Genomic DNA, 20154 nt, shown 5'->3' with positions numbered 1-20154 from the left:
TGTATGTTACGTGATCCACTGCATGGTCCCTGTAGGATCACATCACGACCATGTCACGGTTGCGATGATGATGCATTTTGGAGGCGTGGCCTTCTTTGTCAAGTCACACCCACTCCCTCTCATTGAAGGTTTTATAGGGAACAATGGCTCCTCCTGGCATTCCATTCCTAAGGGACCACGCCACCTATACAGAGCCTATAAATAAAAACCAAGGGCTGGTTTCATCACCATTTGCCCCAATTTAGGCAAAAGTACATATATACATAAACTTTTATTTACTACACTTCTATTAATATTTATATTTTATATTAAAGTTATGGAATAAGATTTATTGATCAGAGTGTTTATTGATCAGAGTGAATGGACATGTCTTGAGATCAGAATTCCAGGACAAGCCATTGTTCCCTATAACCTTCGATGAGAGGGAGTGGGTGTGACTTGACAAAGGAGGCCATGCCTCCGATCGTCGTGACATGTGTCCCTACATTGAGATCCGCCTCCCTTGGAGTTACCAGCCATCTACGAAGCACGGCACGCGCAGTGGGGGGGGGGGGGCGGTCGCCACAACGGCCTGCTTGTGGTCAGCAGTAGATCACCCAGAGCAGGGGTGGGCAACTGTGGCCCTCCAGCTGTTGATGAAGTCCCATCATGCCTCTGCCTTTGGGAGTCATGCTTGTAACTGTCAGTTTTGCAATGCCTTATGGGACTTGTAGTTCTACAACAGCTGGAGGGCCACAGTTGCCCACCCCTGACCCAGAGGCTTCAGATCCTACAGGGACCATGCAGTGGATCACTTAACATGCAGGCATGCTTGGTAGCTATGTGAAAATGTGAGTGCAATCGAAAAAGTTTTTAACCTTTATTACAATAAAACGGTATTACACTAGGGTGATCGTACGCGCTCTCTCTCTCTCTCTCTCTCTCTCTCTCTCTCTCTCTCTCTGTATGTTTTAGGTCCTTTCTCACCCCCTCAGTGAAGACAGTAGAGAACTGCAGCACCCCAGGAGACAAAAAAGTGAAGAGATAGAGAACTGATGTTTCCTGTCCATTATGGCACTATAGTGACCAGCGCACAATCTAGTGTTTTTATTTCTTTTGTTTATGTGCAGAAATACATAACAATGGGGAAAATGTGCAGTATTTCTTATCTCCTGATTAATGAAGGGATAGAAATTCCAAAGGAAATGATATATACAAAATAAATAAAACCTAAAACTAGCTTATTTTATGACACTCATTGACTAAATATCCTAATCTCTCTGAGGTTTTCAGAAAGGCTGTTGCAAGTCCTACAATGTTAGCTTGCAGATTGTTTGCACTATGTTGTATATTCTGATAAATTGTAGTGGCGGCCCACAGATTGTCAGGACACAGGTCATAGTTTAATAAAATGTGAATTTCTTACTTTTATATTATAGTGAGATCACTATAGTATTGTAAGTAATCTGAAAGACTTTGTTTCAATAAACTTTTGCCGCAGTTAACAGATGATTGGGAAATACCGTATTTTTCGCCCCATAAGACGCACCTGACCATAAGACACACCTAGGTATTAGAGGCAGAAAACAGGAAAAAAAAAATTTCTGAACTAATGGACTGCAGACAGTACAGGAGATGACCAGAGACTGCGGACAGCACAGGGATGACCAGAGACTGCGGACAGCACAGGGATGACCAGAGACTGCGGACAGTACAGATGACTGCTGACATTTAGGGAGGTGGGGAGCGGGTACCTGAATTTGACAGCTACCCGCTCTTACTTCCGCAGAGTTTTTTTTTGATCTTACCTGTTCCTCTATCCAGCCGCGCGCTGTCTTCCCGGCTTCTGTAATGGCGCTCGGCATGACAGCCGGGTGCCCAGTGCGCATGAGTGAGAAGCACTTGCGCTGTGTGATTGGTCCGGCGGCTTCTGGGATCTGTCATGTGTCCCAGGTACCGCCTTACCATTCACAAAAAGCACCGCTTCTTGCGCATGCGCACTTGGCACCCGGCTGTCATGCCCAGTGCCCACACTACAGAAGCCGAAGACAGCGTGCCGCTGGATAGAGGAACAGGTAAGATCAAAGAACAAAGAAGTAAGAGCGGATACCTGTCAAATTCAGGTACCCGCTCCCCACCTCCCCAAAGGTCAGCAGTCATCTCCATAATGTCCCACTGCAGAGCTGAGCGGCCGGCCCGGTATTCTGACACGGCTGCGGTGGAAATACCGGACCGGCCGCTCCATATTCGCTCCATAAGACGCACTGACATTTTCCCCCCTTTTTTTGGGGGGGGGGAAACAGTGCATCTTATGTAGCGAAAAATACGGTAGATAGCTGTCTAATGTGTCAGAATTAACTTGCATGACATAAATCCTAGAAGGCTCAAGAGATCTTTTGGAATATAAATAGTTTGTAACTGTTGTCACATTTTATGTAGCTGTATAGTGGGCAGTTTCTAAGGAAAGTGGCATTATTGGCCAGGACTAACATAACCAATCAGATATTTGCTTTCATTCTCTACCCTGCGCTAGAAAAATGACAGCTGGAATCTTACTGGTTGTATAGAGCTAACTAATGAGTAGGATTTTACATGTTTTAATAATGGCATGGCGGTTGTTACTAGTACTGATGGCCACTCAATTGGACAGATTCTAGTATTATGGTGGAACTGAAAGCCATTTCAGCTCTTGCCTCTTCTACCAGTAACTTTAGCTGCTAACAAATTTTCCCATTCTTTAGCTCTTCAAATAATTATACTGCTATTATAGGGCTTCATTGTTTCAGGATCTTACTGTAGTCAATGTTCGCACATTTTTCATCTCTTGTAGAAACAGTTATGTATGCGTACTAATAGACCGTCAAATGTCTCCAAACTGTTAATTTGCTATGATCAAGTAAATATGTTCAGATCTTGTACACTCTCCAGGGGGATAAAGTGACATATCAGTCATGTGCCTTTATTTTATTTAAAAAGTTCTAATTAGCAGTTTCTCTTGATGCTTGTATACAATGAATCCTTGCCGATACTTCACCAATGTCATTGTTGGGGAAGAAGGGGGGTTGCATTCTGCACATATCCCCAGAAAAGAATGCAGAGCTGACACATGGCTGTTTTTTCCAGTACACAAAAGAGGAGAGGGGAAAAATTAGGGGTAACATGATCTATGTTGGACAGTGTGTTTGCATGCTGTTAACGGTTTCCATCTGCTCAGTGTGCTTACGGCCTTTTTTTCTCTTTCTTTCTTTCCTTTTTTAACATCTTATTCCCTCTTTATCTTGTCTTCTTCATCACTTTCTCCTCCTACTTTTATTATTGTCTCCTGCTAACCCTCCTCCTGGCCCTCTCCTTTTCACCTCTAAACTACACCTCTTAGCCCCACTGAGGAAAGCAAAGTTTGTGGAGAGCCCCAGAATTCCAGAGTCTGAACTTGGATCCCCAACCCTGAGCTCATCTCAGAAACTGGACGCTGATGCATACCTGTTGGGTAAGTGAATAGCTTTGTTGGTAGCACATGGGTTTCAGGGTCAAATATGAAGGTGCAGGAAGTGACAACTGTCAGTGGTTGCACTTTAACCCCTTAATGTAAACCAGATGGTGCATTATTGATCTTTGCTGGGCATGAGCAAAATCATTTCACAATATTGCTTTCATTATCTGTTCTTAGTATACGTGTCGTGTCGGAAGCCAGTGACTCCCCCCCGTAAATGCAGCCTCCTTTCTACTTCTGCCAGTGAAAAGTAAAAGTGACAGATTTCTTCACTGGGCTTGCGAACTTTGTAGTCGATCAATTAAAAAAAAGTGGACCATATATCCTTTTGGCTGCAAAATCTCAGATCATTGTAGGAGCGTTACATTTGCTCACTTTAAAACACTAAAATGACACCAAACATTTATGGCTGGAAACTAAATAACATGAATGATCACATGGAGGTACATAAAGGTGCATTCTGTACTTTATGTACCTCCATGTGATCATTCATGTTGGATTCTGTACTTGTATAGTGACACTTAAATGTCTCGGAAGCAGCAGAATGGTTTCTTATAGAAATCTTTACCAGCTCTGGATGATGAAGAGCTTGGGCCAGGCACCTTGATGTTAGCCCATGACTGATAGTTGACCTTACAGTTGCTGACCTTGTTGAAATTTGCATATGAAGGTACTCTGGTCTTGTGCCTCCCAGAGCATTCTACCAGGTATGTGACCATTCATGGTGCCTGCTGTACATGTCTGGTGACCGCTAGAGTGTGAAAAGTGAACCTAGTCTTAGAAAATGAATGACTATTTGTGTGATCCTGATCACAACTATACAAAATGTCAATGCATATCTTCTTTTACAATGGATTTTATTGTAGAATAGACAGCATCAGAGAAACAGTCATAAACAGAATCAATGACCAACAAAAATGAAGTGTACAAGTTTTCTGATGAATAATACAATAAATGCACTGAAGTTAATGCATATCTTCAAACCTTGGAAAACCCTCTTGCCTAGCTGTCTAATCAAAAGCATCATTCATCTGACATGTATTATTTTGACAGAAGCTAACTATTTTGTGAGATGGTGCTGATGATGCTCCTCAAATGTTCATCTACAACTATCCAAATTCTATTGACTAGAATTGTGTCCAAAAGTATGTGTTTTTCTATAGTATGCAGATTGAACTGATCGAAGGCTGGCTGTAGATGCCTTGCTTTTTTCAATCAGCTGAAAAAAACAAACCAATTCCTCTATCCACACAATGGAGGTGGATGAAGAAGTCTTCCCCGCTGTGCAATTGTATTCAGACAGCGGGACTCCTCCACTGTCAGAATACACTGATCAGCAGCTGCAGCCGGTTGATGGACAAAAGTTTTCCAACAGTCGCCTTCAACAGAAGTCAATTGAGAATGGCTGTAGTTGGATCGAAAATTCGAACAGTCCTTGATGAACTGGCTGAGTCTTGGTCCAGCTATGGGCAGCCTAACCCTCATCACAGGGCTCCTGGTCAGGGTTTGCAGATAACGATCTACACGGATTCATAAAGTCTTTTGATTCCCTTTAACTGACTATAAACTTTATAAATCTCCTAGTTTAAAAAAAATGGTTAAAGTGATTTCCTGTGGCTGAAATAAAAATATCCTTTTGTTTCTTCATCGAATGATTTGCCAGCAGTCACCTCTCCTACACCCACCTTGATAGGAAGTATTGTTGGAACGGACACATAACCAACCCCTTCTTTCTCATTCACTTGCCCCCCTTCCTCTTTCTCAGCAGGCTGCTCACTGACAGCTTGCAAAGTGAATCAGCATAAAATATGCAGAGTTTCTATAGCAACCAACCAGCGGTGAGCCCTGAAGCATTCTGGGTGATGGCCTGCATGAGGTAGCTAATGCTAGACTGACAACACCCAGCAGTGGATTTCTTTAAAACAGGTGGATAATGATATGCAAGAAAACCTTTATTATTATCAAAAGAAATAAAAGCTCTGACTGTTTTTTCAGCTGTGCTGTTGCTGTGCCCATGTGGATTGCAGGGAACTCCATTCATGTAAGCTTTGTGACACTTCTGGGAAGTCACTGTTCTGATAGTCCAGCAATGGGTTTGTGAGCATATACGTCCATTATTGAAAGGGAAAAACTATATGATGGCAGTTCCAGACCTCCTGGTGTTACATTTGAATCCTGTATCCTTCACACATTCAACCTGCAACTGCTGCAGAATTGAGTCATCTAGCATAGCGTGACATCCAGCTCAGCACAAGTGTCAGATCAGGCCGCATCTGCTGTACAGACCAATAGCCACTGCAGTCCAGCGACTCTTTTACATGTGTAAAGCACTGTCCTGTCTATCGATCTGCTCCTAGCTACTGAAATTGTTCTCATGAGATCATCAGCATTTTAATAGTCAACCTGTCCAATCTGTCATGCAGGCACTGCTGACATAAGCTTTGAAGAGCCTTTTAAAGACCCAACAGCATGAAATAACTTCCATGAAATGTATGTGCGTATTTTATAAATACAAAATGAGACATTATGCATTGTATGGTTTGTGGACTTGCCCTTTGTTGATATTGGAGGGATAAAAATCCAGCAGCTGACAATATATTTATTTCCAGTGTGTTGACATCAATATCTTGTTTTGACCCATTGTGGTTGTTTTACTAAAATGTAAGAGAAACCAATCCGCTTTTTTTTTTTTTTTTGTTGAAGTTTGATTGATCTAACCTTTTTTTTTACCTATGCCTGACAGCTTACACTTCTCTTTTATTCACACCCCTGCTGCTTGGTTTAATGCCAGGAGCTGGACCATACCCAGTACTTCCACATATGGAGTCCATAACCCTGTGTAAGCTCCAATTTTGGTGATTTTTGTAGCTTATACAGGGTTTTGCTTTCGCTACTTGCAGCTAAACGGAGCAGTGAGACTAAAGGGTAGGTAAGGATATCTGCATTCAAATGCACTTGTTGTTTTGTCCATCGTTGGCAAAGCACAGGTTTGCTCCCAAGTTTTTGAATTGTCTGCAGAAAGAGATTACCAGGGAGAACACCACAATACATGTATATAGTGCAACAGTAATCCCTGAGCTCTTGGGTGTGCCTGTGCATGCCTTTCTTACTTTCATTGTTACTCTTAGGCCTGGTTCACACCTATGCAGTTTGTGTACGATCCGATTCTGCAGTGCTTTTTTTTGCCAATTTGTTGTTGGGCAGATGAAAAAAACAAATTGCATGAAAAACTCTTCAAAAACCCACTACATGCATTTTCTGCAATGTCTCCATTGAAGTTTGTTGAACCAAAAACGCACCGTTTTAGGTTTTAAAAAAAAGTCCCTGACCCTTTCCAGAAACATAATGGCTGAAAAACACCTTACATGAGAATGTTTCCCATAGGAAACCATGTTAAATGGACTATAGTGCGTTCCTAAAACGTGTGAACCAGGCCTTACTGTTACAAAGCACACTTTCATATTTTAAACTTCTTAATTTAGAACTTTTGTTTTATTAATGGTAAAGGGATTCCTCAAGCTAAAATGACACTGAGAATACCTTTCTACCCCCCCCCCCCCACCCCCTCCACTGTAATCATAAATACTGAAGACAAGCATGCATGGTTATGGCAAGATCTTTCCAAGAAAGAACTGTTGTCTGAAGGATTGTGCTGCTAATTTCTGTGGGTAGCTGAGAAGTGGTAATGACTTTGTCCATGTTTTTGCTTCATTAGGTGAAGAGGAGTCTGTATTGGGCCCTCCTCCATCTGTTGATGAGGCTGCCAACACCCTCATGACCCGACTGGGCTTCCTCCTGGGAGAAAAAGTCACTGAGGTCCAAGCTGCCAGTGCGCAGTACAGCATGGAGGAGCAGGAAGAGAATCAGGTGAGGGGTAATGCTGACAGATAGGTCTCTGACCAAACCAAAGTACCTGTTACAGAATTCTTTTTGGGATCTTTTTTCAAATTGTCTGAGAAAAGAGAACCACAACCTCTAGTAACCAGTCAGGTTTTGAAGGAATGACAAAAAGGCTGCTTGCTAGTACTATGCAAACATTCAAACCATTCTTTCCACAGATGGGAATGATGTATAAATGATTTTCTTTATTTCCTTCAAGTATACAGTGCTTCCAGAAAGTATTCACAGAGCTTACTTTTGCCACATTTTGTTATGTTACAGCCTTATTCCAAAATGGATTAAATTCATTTTTTCCCCTCAGCATTCTACAAACAATACCCCATAATGACAACGTGAAAGACGTTTGCTTTGAAATCTTAGCAATTTTTTAAAAATAAAAAACAATAAAAACCACATGTACATGCAGTAAGTATTCACAGCCTTTGCTCAGTACTTTGTTGAAGCTCCTTTAGCACCAATTACAGTCTCAAGTAGTTTTGAGTATGATGCTACAAGCTTGGCACACCTATTTATGGGCAATTTCTCTTATTCTTCTTTGCAGTACCTCTCAAGCTCCATCAGGTTGGATGGGGAGCATTGGTGCACAGCCATTTTCAGATCTCTCCAGAGATGTTCAATCGGGTTTAAGTCTTGGCTCTGCCTGGCCACTCCAGGACATTCACAGAGTTGGCCCATAGCCACTTTTTTGTTATGTGGGCTGTGGGCTTAGGGTCATTGTCCTGTTGAAACATGAACTGTTGCCCCAGTCTAAATCCAGAGCTCTCTGGAACAGGTTTTCATCAAGGATGTCTCTGTACATTGCTGCATTCATCTTTCCTTCGATCCTGACTAGTCTCCCAGTTCCTGCTTCTGAAAAACATCCCCACAGCATGATGCTGCCACCACCATGCTTCACTATAGGGATGGTATTGGCCAGGTGGTGAGTGGTGCCTGGTTTCCTCCAGACATGACATTCAGGTCAAAGAATTCAATCTTTGTTTCATCAGACCAGAGAGTTTTGTTTCTCATGCTCTGAGAGTCCCTCAGGTGCCTGTTGGCAAACTCCAGGAGGACTGTCATTTGCCTTTTACTGAGGAGTGGCTTCCGTCTGGCCACTGTACCATACAGGCCTGATTGGTGGAGTACTGCACAGATGGTTGTTCTTCTGGAAGGTTCTCCTCTCTCCACAGAGAAACGCTGAAGCTCATTCAGAGTTACCATCGGGTGCTTGGTTACCTCCCTGGCTAAGGCCCTTCTCCCTCGATTGCTCATTTTGGCCGGGCGGCTCGCTCTAGGAAGATTCCTGGTGGTTCCAAACTTCTTCCATTTACGGATGATGGAGACCAATTTTTCTGTACCCTTCCCCAGATCTGTGCCTTGATACAATCCTGTCTCGGAGGTCTACGGACAATTACTTGGACTTCATGGCTTGGTTTGTGCTCTGACATGCACCATTACCTGTGGGACCTTATATAGACAGGTTTATGCCTTTCCTAATCATGTCCAATCAACTGAATTTCCCACAGGTGGACTCCAGTCAAGTTGTGGAAACATCTCAAGGATGATCAGTGGGAACAGGATGCACCAGAGCTCAATTTTGAGTGTCATGGCAAAGGCTGTGAATACTTACGTACATGTGGGTTTTCTCGTTTTTTATTTTTAATAAATTGCAAAGAAAAATGAACTTCTTTCACGTTGTCATTATGGGGTATTGTTTGTAGAATGTTGAGGAAAAAATTAATTTAATCCATTTTGGAATAAGGCTGTAACATAACAAAATGTGGCAAAGGATAAGCTCTGGGAATACTTTCTGAATGCATTGTATATCCAGGATAGCGGGCACCAAGGTCACAGATACATCTAAAACCTTTTGCTGTGAAAATCCTTTGCCTAGATTAGAAGAAGCCAGATTTGCACCAGATTTGTGTCTGATTATTTTAGTAACTTACTCGGTAACCTTAACCACCCATATCTCTGGATCTGCTGATTATTGACATGTATTTTTATTGAAGGTAACCTTTGCTTAGTGCTGAGTTTTACTTCCTCGGGGTTTTGACAGGTTTACTTTTAAGTCTGTAGATTTAATTTATCAAAATATAAGGGGAATTTTGTTGTATTGCAATCAGTGTGATTCTGCCTTATTCTTCATAATGATTTCACAAAACTTTGCAGGTAACCTTTGATCCAGTTAGATTCTTTAAGTAAACCTGTCACTTTTACAAAATGCCAAACACACTCCTCTACCCTGTGCTATATCACCCTATACTGCCTATACGTACCTTTACCATCACAATTCCCCAATGCTCTCAGCCATTCCCTGCACTGTAATTGACAGCTGTCAACAACGCTGCATAGTGGGAGGGCAGATTTGGCATTTATTTAACTTTTTTTTTTATTAAGATTTAAACACAAATACAGGTAAACATTTAGGAAAACTCAAAAAGAGATAGAAGGATCTTTCATCCATCATTGACATAGTATTGTTCAAGCTACATACTAAGTGAGTTGGTATTTTCTACTGTTGCTAATATACAAATTGCTGTGTGGTGTATTCAGACATAGACAGCAACTGATTGCAGTAGTCGTAAAGCATTTCTTTATCTTTACCCCAGCCCTGTGCTTGCTCATAACATTCTTGATCAGCAGTCTTATGACTTGATTAGCTTTAAAATGAGTGATTGCAAAATGTACTTTTCAACCTTACTATGCTACCATCCTCATTCCCACTCAGGGCTCTGCGGCGACTCAGAGGATCAGCCCCTGTTCCACCTTGACCAGCAGTACCGCTTCTCCTCCTGCCAACAGCCCATGCTCGACCCTTCCTCCACCCAATACCACTGGAGCGACCAAGGACTGCAGCCCCACGTCCACCCTGGAGAGTAGGGACAGTGGCATTATTGGTAAGAGTACAGATTTAAACATCTCCTAGATTGTCAGCTCCAAGGAGCAGGGCCCTCCTTTCCCTCTTGATTGAACTGCATTGTTGCTGTATTGTCTCCTGTTATATTGTAAAGCGCTGAGCAAACTGTTGGCGCTATATAAATCCTGTATAATAATAATAATAATCATTTCCAGATATGGTGGGCTAATATGGTAGGAGAGTATTTCTGGAAAGATCTGCAGATCAATAGGTCTGATGTCTTTGGTCACAAAAAGGTGAATTTTACCAAACCATAGATATGATGGAGAGTTTCTCTGTCTGAATTCATGACTACTACAGGAATGTTAATGTGACCAATTTGTTAATGTCAATTGTCATAAAAAATCTGCTTCCCCTTAGGTCATTTTTGCTTTTTGCTTTTCTGAATATGTGTCAGTACTAAAGGAGGACAAGGTTACGAAAAGGACATTACCAGTTACAGGGCGTTTGTTGTGGCTGTCAGTTGGGTTAGTTGATCTCATATCTGAGGGCACCTGTAGACTAATTCTGGCCATACACTATTAAAGTTTTCAGCTCAGCCTGCTTTACAGTACATACATACAGTATATGTATGGCTGACCCTCCTGCTGCAGGTATTGTATTTTGACAGCCAGTCTGCCTTTAAAATACAAACAGCGGCTGCATCTGATTCGAATGCAGGCACCTGTGTGGCCAATAATTAGCAAATTTCATTTATCAAAATATAAGGAGCCCACAGTCAGGAACTAACTAAAATGTAGTGTTTGGCCAGCTAAAAGAAAAGTCTTATGGTTTTGTAGTAGTTGGGCGGGTTAGAAAAAGATGTGTGATTGCTGTTTTGCTCTTCAAGTTTATGCCTGGGCAAAATTGAAAGAAAAAAACATATTTAGACTGATGTGCATGTACAATATGTAAAACTCTGTCTATCCCTTTACCTGTTAATCTGCCAGAAATTCAATGTGCTCCCAACTTTTAGAAGAGAGCTACCTCTTCTGCACAGAAATTGCAAGCAGTCTTGTCAGTCCTGCTACAGAATACCCTCCCCCATCCTTCTTGTCTCTATAACATAATGGTGAGATGTTCTGCAGTGTCAAAGTGTATGTGCTGCAAAGGTGTACTGAATTGTTTTTGTTTGTTTTTTTTTTTATTTTGCTCAGGCATATAGTTTAGGATGGATGTGTCCGCATATGCCTCCCTCTCCATGAGGCTCAGGTGACTCAAACATCTCTGTATTTTCCTAAGGCCTCATTTACACTTGTGTTTGGGTGGGGTGGGGCTAAAAATGCATGGCTGAGCTGCTTTTTCACTGCCGTCCAAATGTTTCCCCTTATGCTGCGAAGGTAGCAAAGGGGGAGTGCATTTACCACAGGTGAGATGTTTTGTATTGCGGCACATCAAAAATTATCACTGCGGTCACATTCGGCGCCTGGTATTGCCTACTGAACACAACTCATTCAATGGGGGTGCTCTGCAATCCACATGGTTATGGCATGCTAGTGCAAGGTTCAAGGGATAAAATTGCCAGTGATGAGGTGATGCAATGCCTCCTCACCGCATGTCAAATGCTCTCTCAGGAACAATCTGCTTACTTGAAGTACAAGGCAGTGGGGGAGATTTACTAAAACTGGAGCACTCAGAATCTGGTGCATAGTAACCAATCCTTTCCAACTCACAAAACCTAGAAGCTGATTGGTTACACAACTGCAGCAGAGTCTGTGTGCACCAGTTTTAGTAAATCTGCCCCACTGAGTAGAGTATGTGAGTCAGAGAAAATCAAAAAAGCAGAAATTACTTTTTTATCTTCTAAACCAGGAGTCACTAAATGACGGACCACAGTCCTGAGTGACAATCCTGTCCGAACCGCTCCTGCAGCACTTAGCAGTCCGAGAGGACCCCTCTCTTGCCACCACTTCTGCTGTGAAAACTCACAGCACGGCAGAGGGCAGGAGACACAGCGGTTTGGATTCCTCTTTTGTAAATATTCGGCTGCTGCTGGTAAACTCATGCAGGGAAGAGGGTGAGAGGCAGTCCTAGCAACTAATCGCTTGTTAACAAGAAGAGTTGGCCTTCTCCTGCCCTCAGTGCAGACCTTCCATGCCTCCTGCTCTCTTCCCTGGTTGAGTTTCAAATCAGCTGCAGGCAGACAAATACATACAGAAGAGGAATCCTCCCTGTTGTGCCTCCTGCCCTCTGCTGTGCTGTGGTAGGACTGTGAAGGTGGAAGAGCTACAATTGCAGTGGGGAGCTGTGATATTGTGAGAGGAGGGGGCCATGATGTGAGCGGGAGTCTGTGTTTGCAATGGGGCCTGTGATGGGGGGGTGACTGTAATTGCATTGGGGGCTGTAATTGTAATGGAGGCTGTGATGTGAGGAATGGGGGGGCTGTGATGTAAAGAGGGGGTGGTCGATGATGTGAAAGGAGGTTGTGATGTGGGGGGTTCTGTGATGTGAGGAAGGGGTGTCTATGATGTGAAAGGGGGTTGTGATGTGAGGGGGAGGGATGTCTATGATGTGAAAGGGGGTTGTGATGTGAGGAGGGGACTGAGGACACTGATGTAAAAGGGGGGGAGGGGCTGTGATGTGAAGAGGGTGTGTCTATGATTGGAAAGGGGGTTGTGATGGTGGGGGAGAGGGGTCTGTCATGTGAGGAGGGGAAGGTTGTGCTATGAGAGGGAGGGGTGTCTATGATGTAAGGGGGGCTGTGATGTGAGGAAGGGACTGAGGACACTGATGTAAAAGGGTGGGTGGGGTGGGGAAGGGGCTGTGATGTGAAGGACCTGAGTCATAGAACAAAAATGAGATTCGGCCCTCTACAGATAGAAAATGTTAGTGAACCTCCATGATTTTTAATTCACTACCCCTGAATTTAAATTTTTTTTAATTAATTTCATCCCATTGTGATGGACACCTCTGCAATTAAACTATTTGATTCAGCCAGTGGTGGTTATGGAGTGGTACAAATCTTCTCACTATCTTATCTGCAGCCCTGTTGGCTCTAGTTCTGATATAAATGTTAGATCTAGGGGTTCATTCCGTGTCAATATCACCCTTTCTGTTCTTACTTTACATTCCCACCCCTCGACCCCTGCATTGTACCCCCCACTATAGCCCACATATGGAATGCTGATCCTGTTTATACAGTGCTACACCAGCCTACAAGCCTCATATACTCCTTATTATTCAGAAGGCCTCCTGCTGACCTCAGTGCTGTGCTATCATATCTTCTCAGCACATTAACAGTCTCCCAGCATACACCCTATCTCTCTCAGCGCTGAATAGTCCCACCAAGGCTTGACTAAAAACTACCCAGCCTGGCTCCTGCAAAGCAGAAATCAATCTCTTTCCTCCCAGAGAGAAATTTTTACTGTTTGATTGATTCTTCTCAGCCACAGGGATAGGGTTCTCACATTAACCCCCTCCTGCTCCTGTCAGGCTGAGAGTCATCTTACCCCTGCCTGCCCCAGAAACACAGAGGCAAATCCTAATAATCTTCAGGCATGGTGTCATCCGTAATCCCTTGTTATCCTAGAGGCACATTACAGGCAATGACTCTTTCTGCCTCCAGCACGCACCCCAGGTTTTCACAAATTTCTTACCAGCCTTAATGAAGGTGTACCGTGTATACATTTGCTGTAGGTGTAGAATTTTCTACAATTTTTTTCATTCTACAACATCAAAGGGAAAGCATACTATACAGTATATTCTGCTATCCTTATTACAGTATTCACCTTTGCCAATATTTGATGTGATCACATTTTTTGTACTTGTTTTAGATTAGCCACCAACATCACTCTACCTACGTGCTTAAAGCAGTATTAAACCCAAAAGGCAAACACTTATTGTATTGCAGCTTACCAATTCTTAGATGTGATGGATGTATTTTTTTTTATGCTTTCTTACTTCTATTTTCATATGGTGATCCAGCCAGTAACACTGTTCAACAAATAAGCTCTCTTTCAGATGTATCAGCTTACAGAGATGAGACAAACCATTTAACACTGCAAGGGGTGCTTACAATGGTCAGCTTTCATTTATTTATGTATAACCTTTATCCCAAAAGGAAGAAAGAACAGTTTGCTGTAACTTCTTATTAAGTATTAACTGGAGTGTGGCTGCAATTTGTTAGTGTATTTAAATCTTCTAGTCCATCTAACACTCACCTCCCCCCCAGACTCCCAATGCTGCTATCCAAAGGTTGCTCCTTCATCCAGAGTGGAGGCACTCTATTACAGAAGGTGTGTTACAGGCCAGATCACAAAATGAAAACAGAGGGGGAAAAAGCCTACAAAAAGAAAACTGATGCAGCCACCACATCTAATGACTGGCAAGCTGGAATATATTACATTTTTGGTAATGAGTTTAATACTGCTTTAACAGTTGCTGAGATAAGGTATCAAGGGAGTACATTATTTCTAGTGAGACGGCAATAAAAAAAAGATTGTACCTTCCCTTTATTTCCAATGATTTTTTATTGATTTCCAAGAAGATAATTGCATTGCTGATATGAAAATGCAGTGTGGTTACCTTCTTCAACTTTCTCATTGTAATCCGTAACTACAAAGCATTGGAAATCTGCTCACAATACCTTAGAATAAAGACTTTATCATATGTAGGTAGGTCAGTCAATCACCAATGGACTAATAGAAGATACACAGGGTTGCATAGTATGGCAGCAGGTAAGGTGAGAAACAAAGGGAAATATAAGGTAATGATCTCACTAAGTATAGAGAAAAGAATGTTACCTTGTTTTCAGTTTTGGCCCACTGCAATGCTCAGATGAGGACTGGCCTGTTTGTACTACCTGGGAAGTGATAACGAGGGCCTCTTACTTTCAGAAGTGCTTGTTGTCCTTCAGGGATACCTGGCCAATCGTTCTCTCTCATTGGTCATGCATCACTTTAGTCCGTGGAGCACGTTGCATAAGAAACAGCAGCTGGTGCCAGCACCACAGATGATGGGCAGATGTCTCCCTCTCTATCATATTTAGGGGAGACGCACTGGATGTGTTCAGCCTTATCCTCCGTAGGTGATGTCCCCTTCAGAGCTCTTGCAGCACACTCTTGAAGTTAACCCCTTCCATGACCCACATACTGTGCTGCTGCAGATGTTCAGTTTTTCTAACTGTGGGCACATCTTCATATCCAGTATTACCTTTCATCCTGCATGCCATCCATGTTCTTGTCCTGGAGACACAACATGATTTTTCAAATGAATCAACCAAATGTGAAGGTGTTGCTTCTAGCAGCTGATTAGAACCCAGTTTTGTTTTTCTAGGGCAGATCAGAAATGGTAGCATCAGGGTTTGATTGATTGCTTTGAGCAATGGCTCCAGTTATCTGTTGCTCCAGTTCTTGTAAGGCAGGCCAGTTTTTTTGTATGGATGTTTTTCTTGATTCACTACCGTGTATTGTTATAAAATATACATTCCAATTATTGTCATTTTTGCCTCAGGAAAATATGTTTGATGTGACTTCCTGTTACATATTTGTATATTCTCCCTTTAATGGAATTCTGTATATTAAAGAATGTTGTCAGTATCAGAAAAACATCTGCTGAAATCACAGGATAAGGCACTGGCAGATTAATGGATTTGTGTTTCAAAACTAATATGGGGCAGTGCTAAACTGGAAGCAAACACTGTATGTGCAATGTGTAAAGATGGTTGCCCTATGTACTTACAGTATTTCCTTAAAAACTGTACATAAGATTTATTATCATTATGATGTGCATAGTCACTTGTTTTTCTAAACAACAAAAACATTCCAAAGAAGAAATTCCATTAGGAAATAATATCAGCAGTAAGTGAACATGCTATCTCATTTTGTGTTCTAGCTATTGGGCTGCAGCAGTATGTGCACTGCAGGTTGCAGCAGACAGTAGGAAGAATATGTAATGACTAGTATATTGACCAGAACCTGCAGAAATAGACTGTCGTCTGACATAGCTTTCCGGAAGAGCACATAGAGACCCCCAAAACTCCATGTCCATCTGGTATGGAAACAGAGGTCAGCTTCTACAGTCATTGGATCTAGAAAACATCTTGTATATTTTTGTAGATCCATAATGGATGGACAGCCCTACTATTCAGTAGTAAAAAACAAGATCTGGGAGCGGGCCGGAGCCAGCAACCACAAGAGCTGGTCCCTGTTTTGAGTATAGAACAGCATGGGTTTCTGAGGTTCCCAAATGCTTTACAGGCGATCCAAACCAAGGTGCTGGTCTCTGGAGATAAAACATTGTTAATCCACTGTGTTCTCTACAGCTGGACTTATACAGCAGGATTTCTATCACTCATGCAACCATTTAATATGATGGCAGTGCTGCTGGATTGTGTAACAATGTCCCTATGGTACACTTAAATCATTTTATGAACCAAAATAATCTAGATTTTTATGTTTATCTTTGTGTGCAGCCAGCTTTACAGTCCTACTAAATGATATGGTAATTGTGAAAGTTGCAAGTGTCGTTGAGGGATTTAGGTAATTGAAACCAAGCTGCCGTTTTTTTATAAAGTGGTGTTGGGGTAGTTTAGAAATCCAGTTTTAAGGATGGTAGACATTCCAGTGACTTTATAAAACATTTAGTGTAATAGAAGTTAGAGCACTGATATCTTACCAAGAGAAGAATGATTACAGGTGATTTAATAATCTACATTTCTTCAAAACAATTATACAATGACCTCCTAGTTCAGCTGCCAGAAGATATTGGTACATGAATGTAATAGCAAGGCTACATATGATGCCAAGGTCACCAGAACTAGTGCCCCCAGTGGAAGATTTCCCTTCTGTTTCTGTTCTGGGGACAGCCGAAAATGTGGTATTTTCTTTTACTTTCAAAGTAGGTAATAATGGTGAACAGGAAACTAAAATAGAGATGGTGAATCTTTCTAACGGGGACACACAGTAATAAAAGCCTGATTGTTTCACTTTCAATGATAATGGTAAACAGGACAAATAGAGATGGTGAATCTCCTTAACGGGGGCACAGACAGCAATAAAAATAGAGAAGTGTCCTAACCCCTCTCCACTCTATCCAAAACTAAGAAAAAAATGTTTTGCCTTTATTTAAACTTTAATTAATAATAGATGAATAATTCAAATACACAGGCTAAACAGAAACCCCTATAAATACTGTCAGAATAATTGTAAGGTTTATTTGAGTTATAAGAAATGATTTTGTTAAAGGACCATATAGCGTTTCTCGAAAATATCTTCTAGGAGTACTCACACACTGTCCAGTAGCTGGGTGACCATGCAGGTCTTATCTTTCCGTTTCAAAATTTCAATTGATTTTGCATAGAAATTAGTACAACTGGGTACAAGATAACACGATAATAAGTCCATCAAAGAAGCATGCATAACAAGAAAAGGCAAATTGGTAAATAAGGCCGAAGATCAGTACAGTTGTAAGATTACACACCACACATACCAATACCATTACTAAAGGTGGATGACTGCATGTTGGTACAAATGACAAATATTAGTCCCCACTGGCATCAGAAGAACAGAACCTCTGAACCTATTTGGCTAGAAAAGAGGAGAGACCATGCTGGTTTTATCTTTATAATTAGTGTACATGTTACTTTTGGGGTTTAGCAGTGTTTTATGTGAATCCTTAAAGACGTTCTTGTTGGGTTTTTCTATGTTTCTGAATCATCTGTCCTCTTCCATTCCATGACTCCAGCGTACTCCACTCTTTCAAAGGTCATTTTTCCTCATTATTCACCTTGATCCTTGTTCCTCTGGATCATGTGATATTGTTTAGGAGTTTATACATTTACTTTCCCCCTTCCACTGCATGCACTGTGTGAAATCATGCTTCATCCATGGCTCTAGACAACATATGTCTGCATATTCATGAAGCTCATTTTCCTACTTTTTCACATTGATCTAGGCATAAGATTAATGTATTCATACTGACACCTAATTTGCTCTCTTTTTTGAACTGCTAGAACAACATTGTTTTAACTCCTAAATGGCCATTTGATTCTTCTAGAGGGGCGGCCTTTCATTTTTATATGAGATGAGAAGATCTTGTCATGCTGTGTATCTATAAAGAGTAACATATCATGATTACCTGCATTTAGGACAGTCTTGTCATGCTGTGTATGTGTTAGTAGGAGATTAGATCTTATCTGATAGCTGCATATTAGGAGGGTCTTGTTTATTTGTGACAGGTATAGTGGCATCAATTTACACAGCACTGTACATATACAGTTGTGTTCAAAATAATAGCAGTCAGCTATCACTAACCTGATCAATCACTGTTTTTGGTAGAAATTATATTTCTACATGGCAAATAATTTACTAGCAGGTGTAGTAGAGTAATAGAAATCCAACAGACCCAACAGTCATGACATGCATGCTGCTGATTCTGTGTAATTGAATCACTAATTGAAAGGGGCATGTTCAAAATAATAGCAGTGTGGAGTTCTATTAGTGAGGTCATTCATTCTTTGAAAAACAGGTGGCAATTATTGCCCTTATTTAAGGAAGGAAGGCAGCAAATGTTGTACATGCTGGTTACAGTGCATTTCTCTCTGTAATTCTGAGGAAAATGGGTCGTTCCAGACATTGTTCAGAAGAACAGTGTACCTTGATTAAAAAGTTGATTGGAGAGGGGAAAACTTATAAAGAAGTACAGAAAATGATAGGCTGCTCAGCTAAAATGATCGCAAATGCTTTAAAATGGCAACCAAAACCTGAAAGACGTGGAAGAAAGCGAAAAACTACCATTCGAATGGATAGAAGAATAGCCAAAATGGCAAGGACTCAGCCAACAATCAGCTCCAGGAAGATGAAAGAAGGTGTAAAGTTCCCTGTGAGTACTGTTACAATTAGAAGACGCCTATGTGAAGCCAAGCTATCTGCAAGAAGCCCCCGCAAAGTCCCACTGTTGAAAAAAAGACGTGTGCTGAAGAGGTTACAATTTACCAAAGAGCACATTGACTGGCCTAAAGAGAAATGGCGCAACATTTTGTGGACTGATGAAAGTAAGATTGTTCTTTTTAGGTCTAGTGGCCGGAGACAGTTTGTCAGACGACCCCCAAACACTGAATTCAAGCCACAGTACACTGTGAAGACAGTGAAGCATGGTGGTGCAAGCATCATGATATGGGGATGTTTCTCATACTATGGTGTTGGGCCTATTTATTGCATACCAGGGATCGTGGATCAGTTTGAATACATCAGAATACTTGAAGAGGTCATGCTGCCTTATGCTGAAGAGGAAATGCCCTTGAAATGGGTGTTCCAACAAGACAACGACCCCAAACACACCAGTAAACGTGCAACATCTTGGTTCCAGACCAACAAGATTGATGTCATGGAGTGGCCAGCCCAACCCCCGGATCTTAATCCAATAGAAAACTTGTGGGGTGACATCAAAAATGCAGTTTCTGAGGCAAAACCAAGAAATAGAGAAGAACTGTGGAATGTGGTCCAATCATCCTGGGCTGGAATACCTGATTACAGGGGCCAGAAGTTGGGCGACTCCATGCAACACAGATGTACAGCAGTTCTCAGAAACAGTGCGACTACAACCAAATATTCATTAAGTGATTCACAGGAAAGCAAAATCTTCAAACATTTTCAGTTTATATAGTGAATGTTTGAGTTTGTAAAGAAGAATACAAACACTGCTATTTTTTGAACCGTCTAATATTCACTTTTCTTCAATTTTTTTAGAGGAACAACTCAAATGACATATATTTTTCTTCATGTTTTGATTTGGAATAGAATGTGTCGTGTTCCCAATGCATTTGTGTGGATGGAAATAAATGCTATTAGAAGGATTTTGAGCTTTATTCACTTTTTTCAACACACTATTATTTTGAACACAACTGTATATAATACATTCACATCAGTCCCTAACCCTCAAGGGGTGTACAATCTAAGGTCCCTAACTC

At 41.6% G+C, this 20154-nt stretch overlaps 1 protein-coding gene across 7 annotated transcripts in view; it reads left to right on the top strand.

Annotated features, from left to right (window-relative positions):
* Positions 1 to 20154, top strand: part of TANC2 (tetratricopeptide repeat, ankyrin repeat and coiled-coil containing 2) — a 518532-nt gene that overhangs the window by 457959 nt on the left and 40419 nt on the right. For 5 of the 7 annotated variants that reach the window (XM_089674601.1, XM_089674599.1, XM_089674604.1 and 2 more), the window contains 3 exons: positions 3356 to 3466; positions 7185 to 7336; positions 10080 to 10248. In XM_089674601.1, the coding sequence (XP_089530727.1) occupies positions 3356 to 3466; positions 7185 to 7336; positions 10080 to 10248 (432 nt within the window). The remainder of the gene's footprint in view (positions 1 to 3355; positions 3467 to 7184; positions 7337 to 10079; positions 10249 to 20154) is intronic. The other 2 variants (XM_089674602.1, XM_089674606.1) reach the window with 1 other exon arrangement.

This window comes from Staurois parvus, unplaced genomic scaffold (assembly GCF_062004578.1).
Source record: "Staurois parvus isolate SC_StPar_1 unplaced genomic scaffold, SC_StPar_1.0 ptg000151l, whole genome shotgun sequence".
Lineage (NCBI taxonomy): Eukaryota > Metazoa > Chordata > Amphibia > Anura > Ranidae > Staurois > Staurois parvus.
The sequence above is the reverse complement of the archived record's forward strand: the minus strand, read 5'-3'. Positions and strand labels throughout refer to the sequence as shown.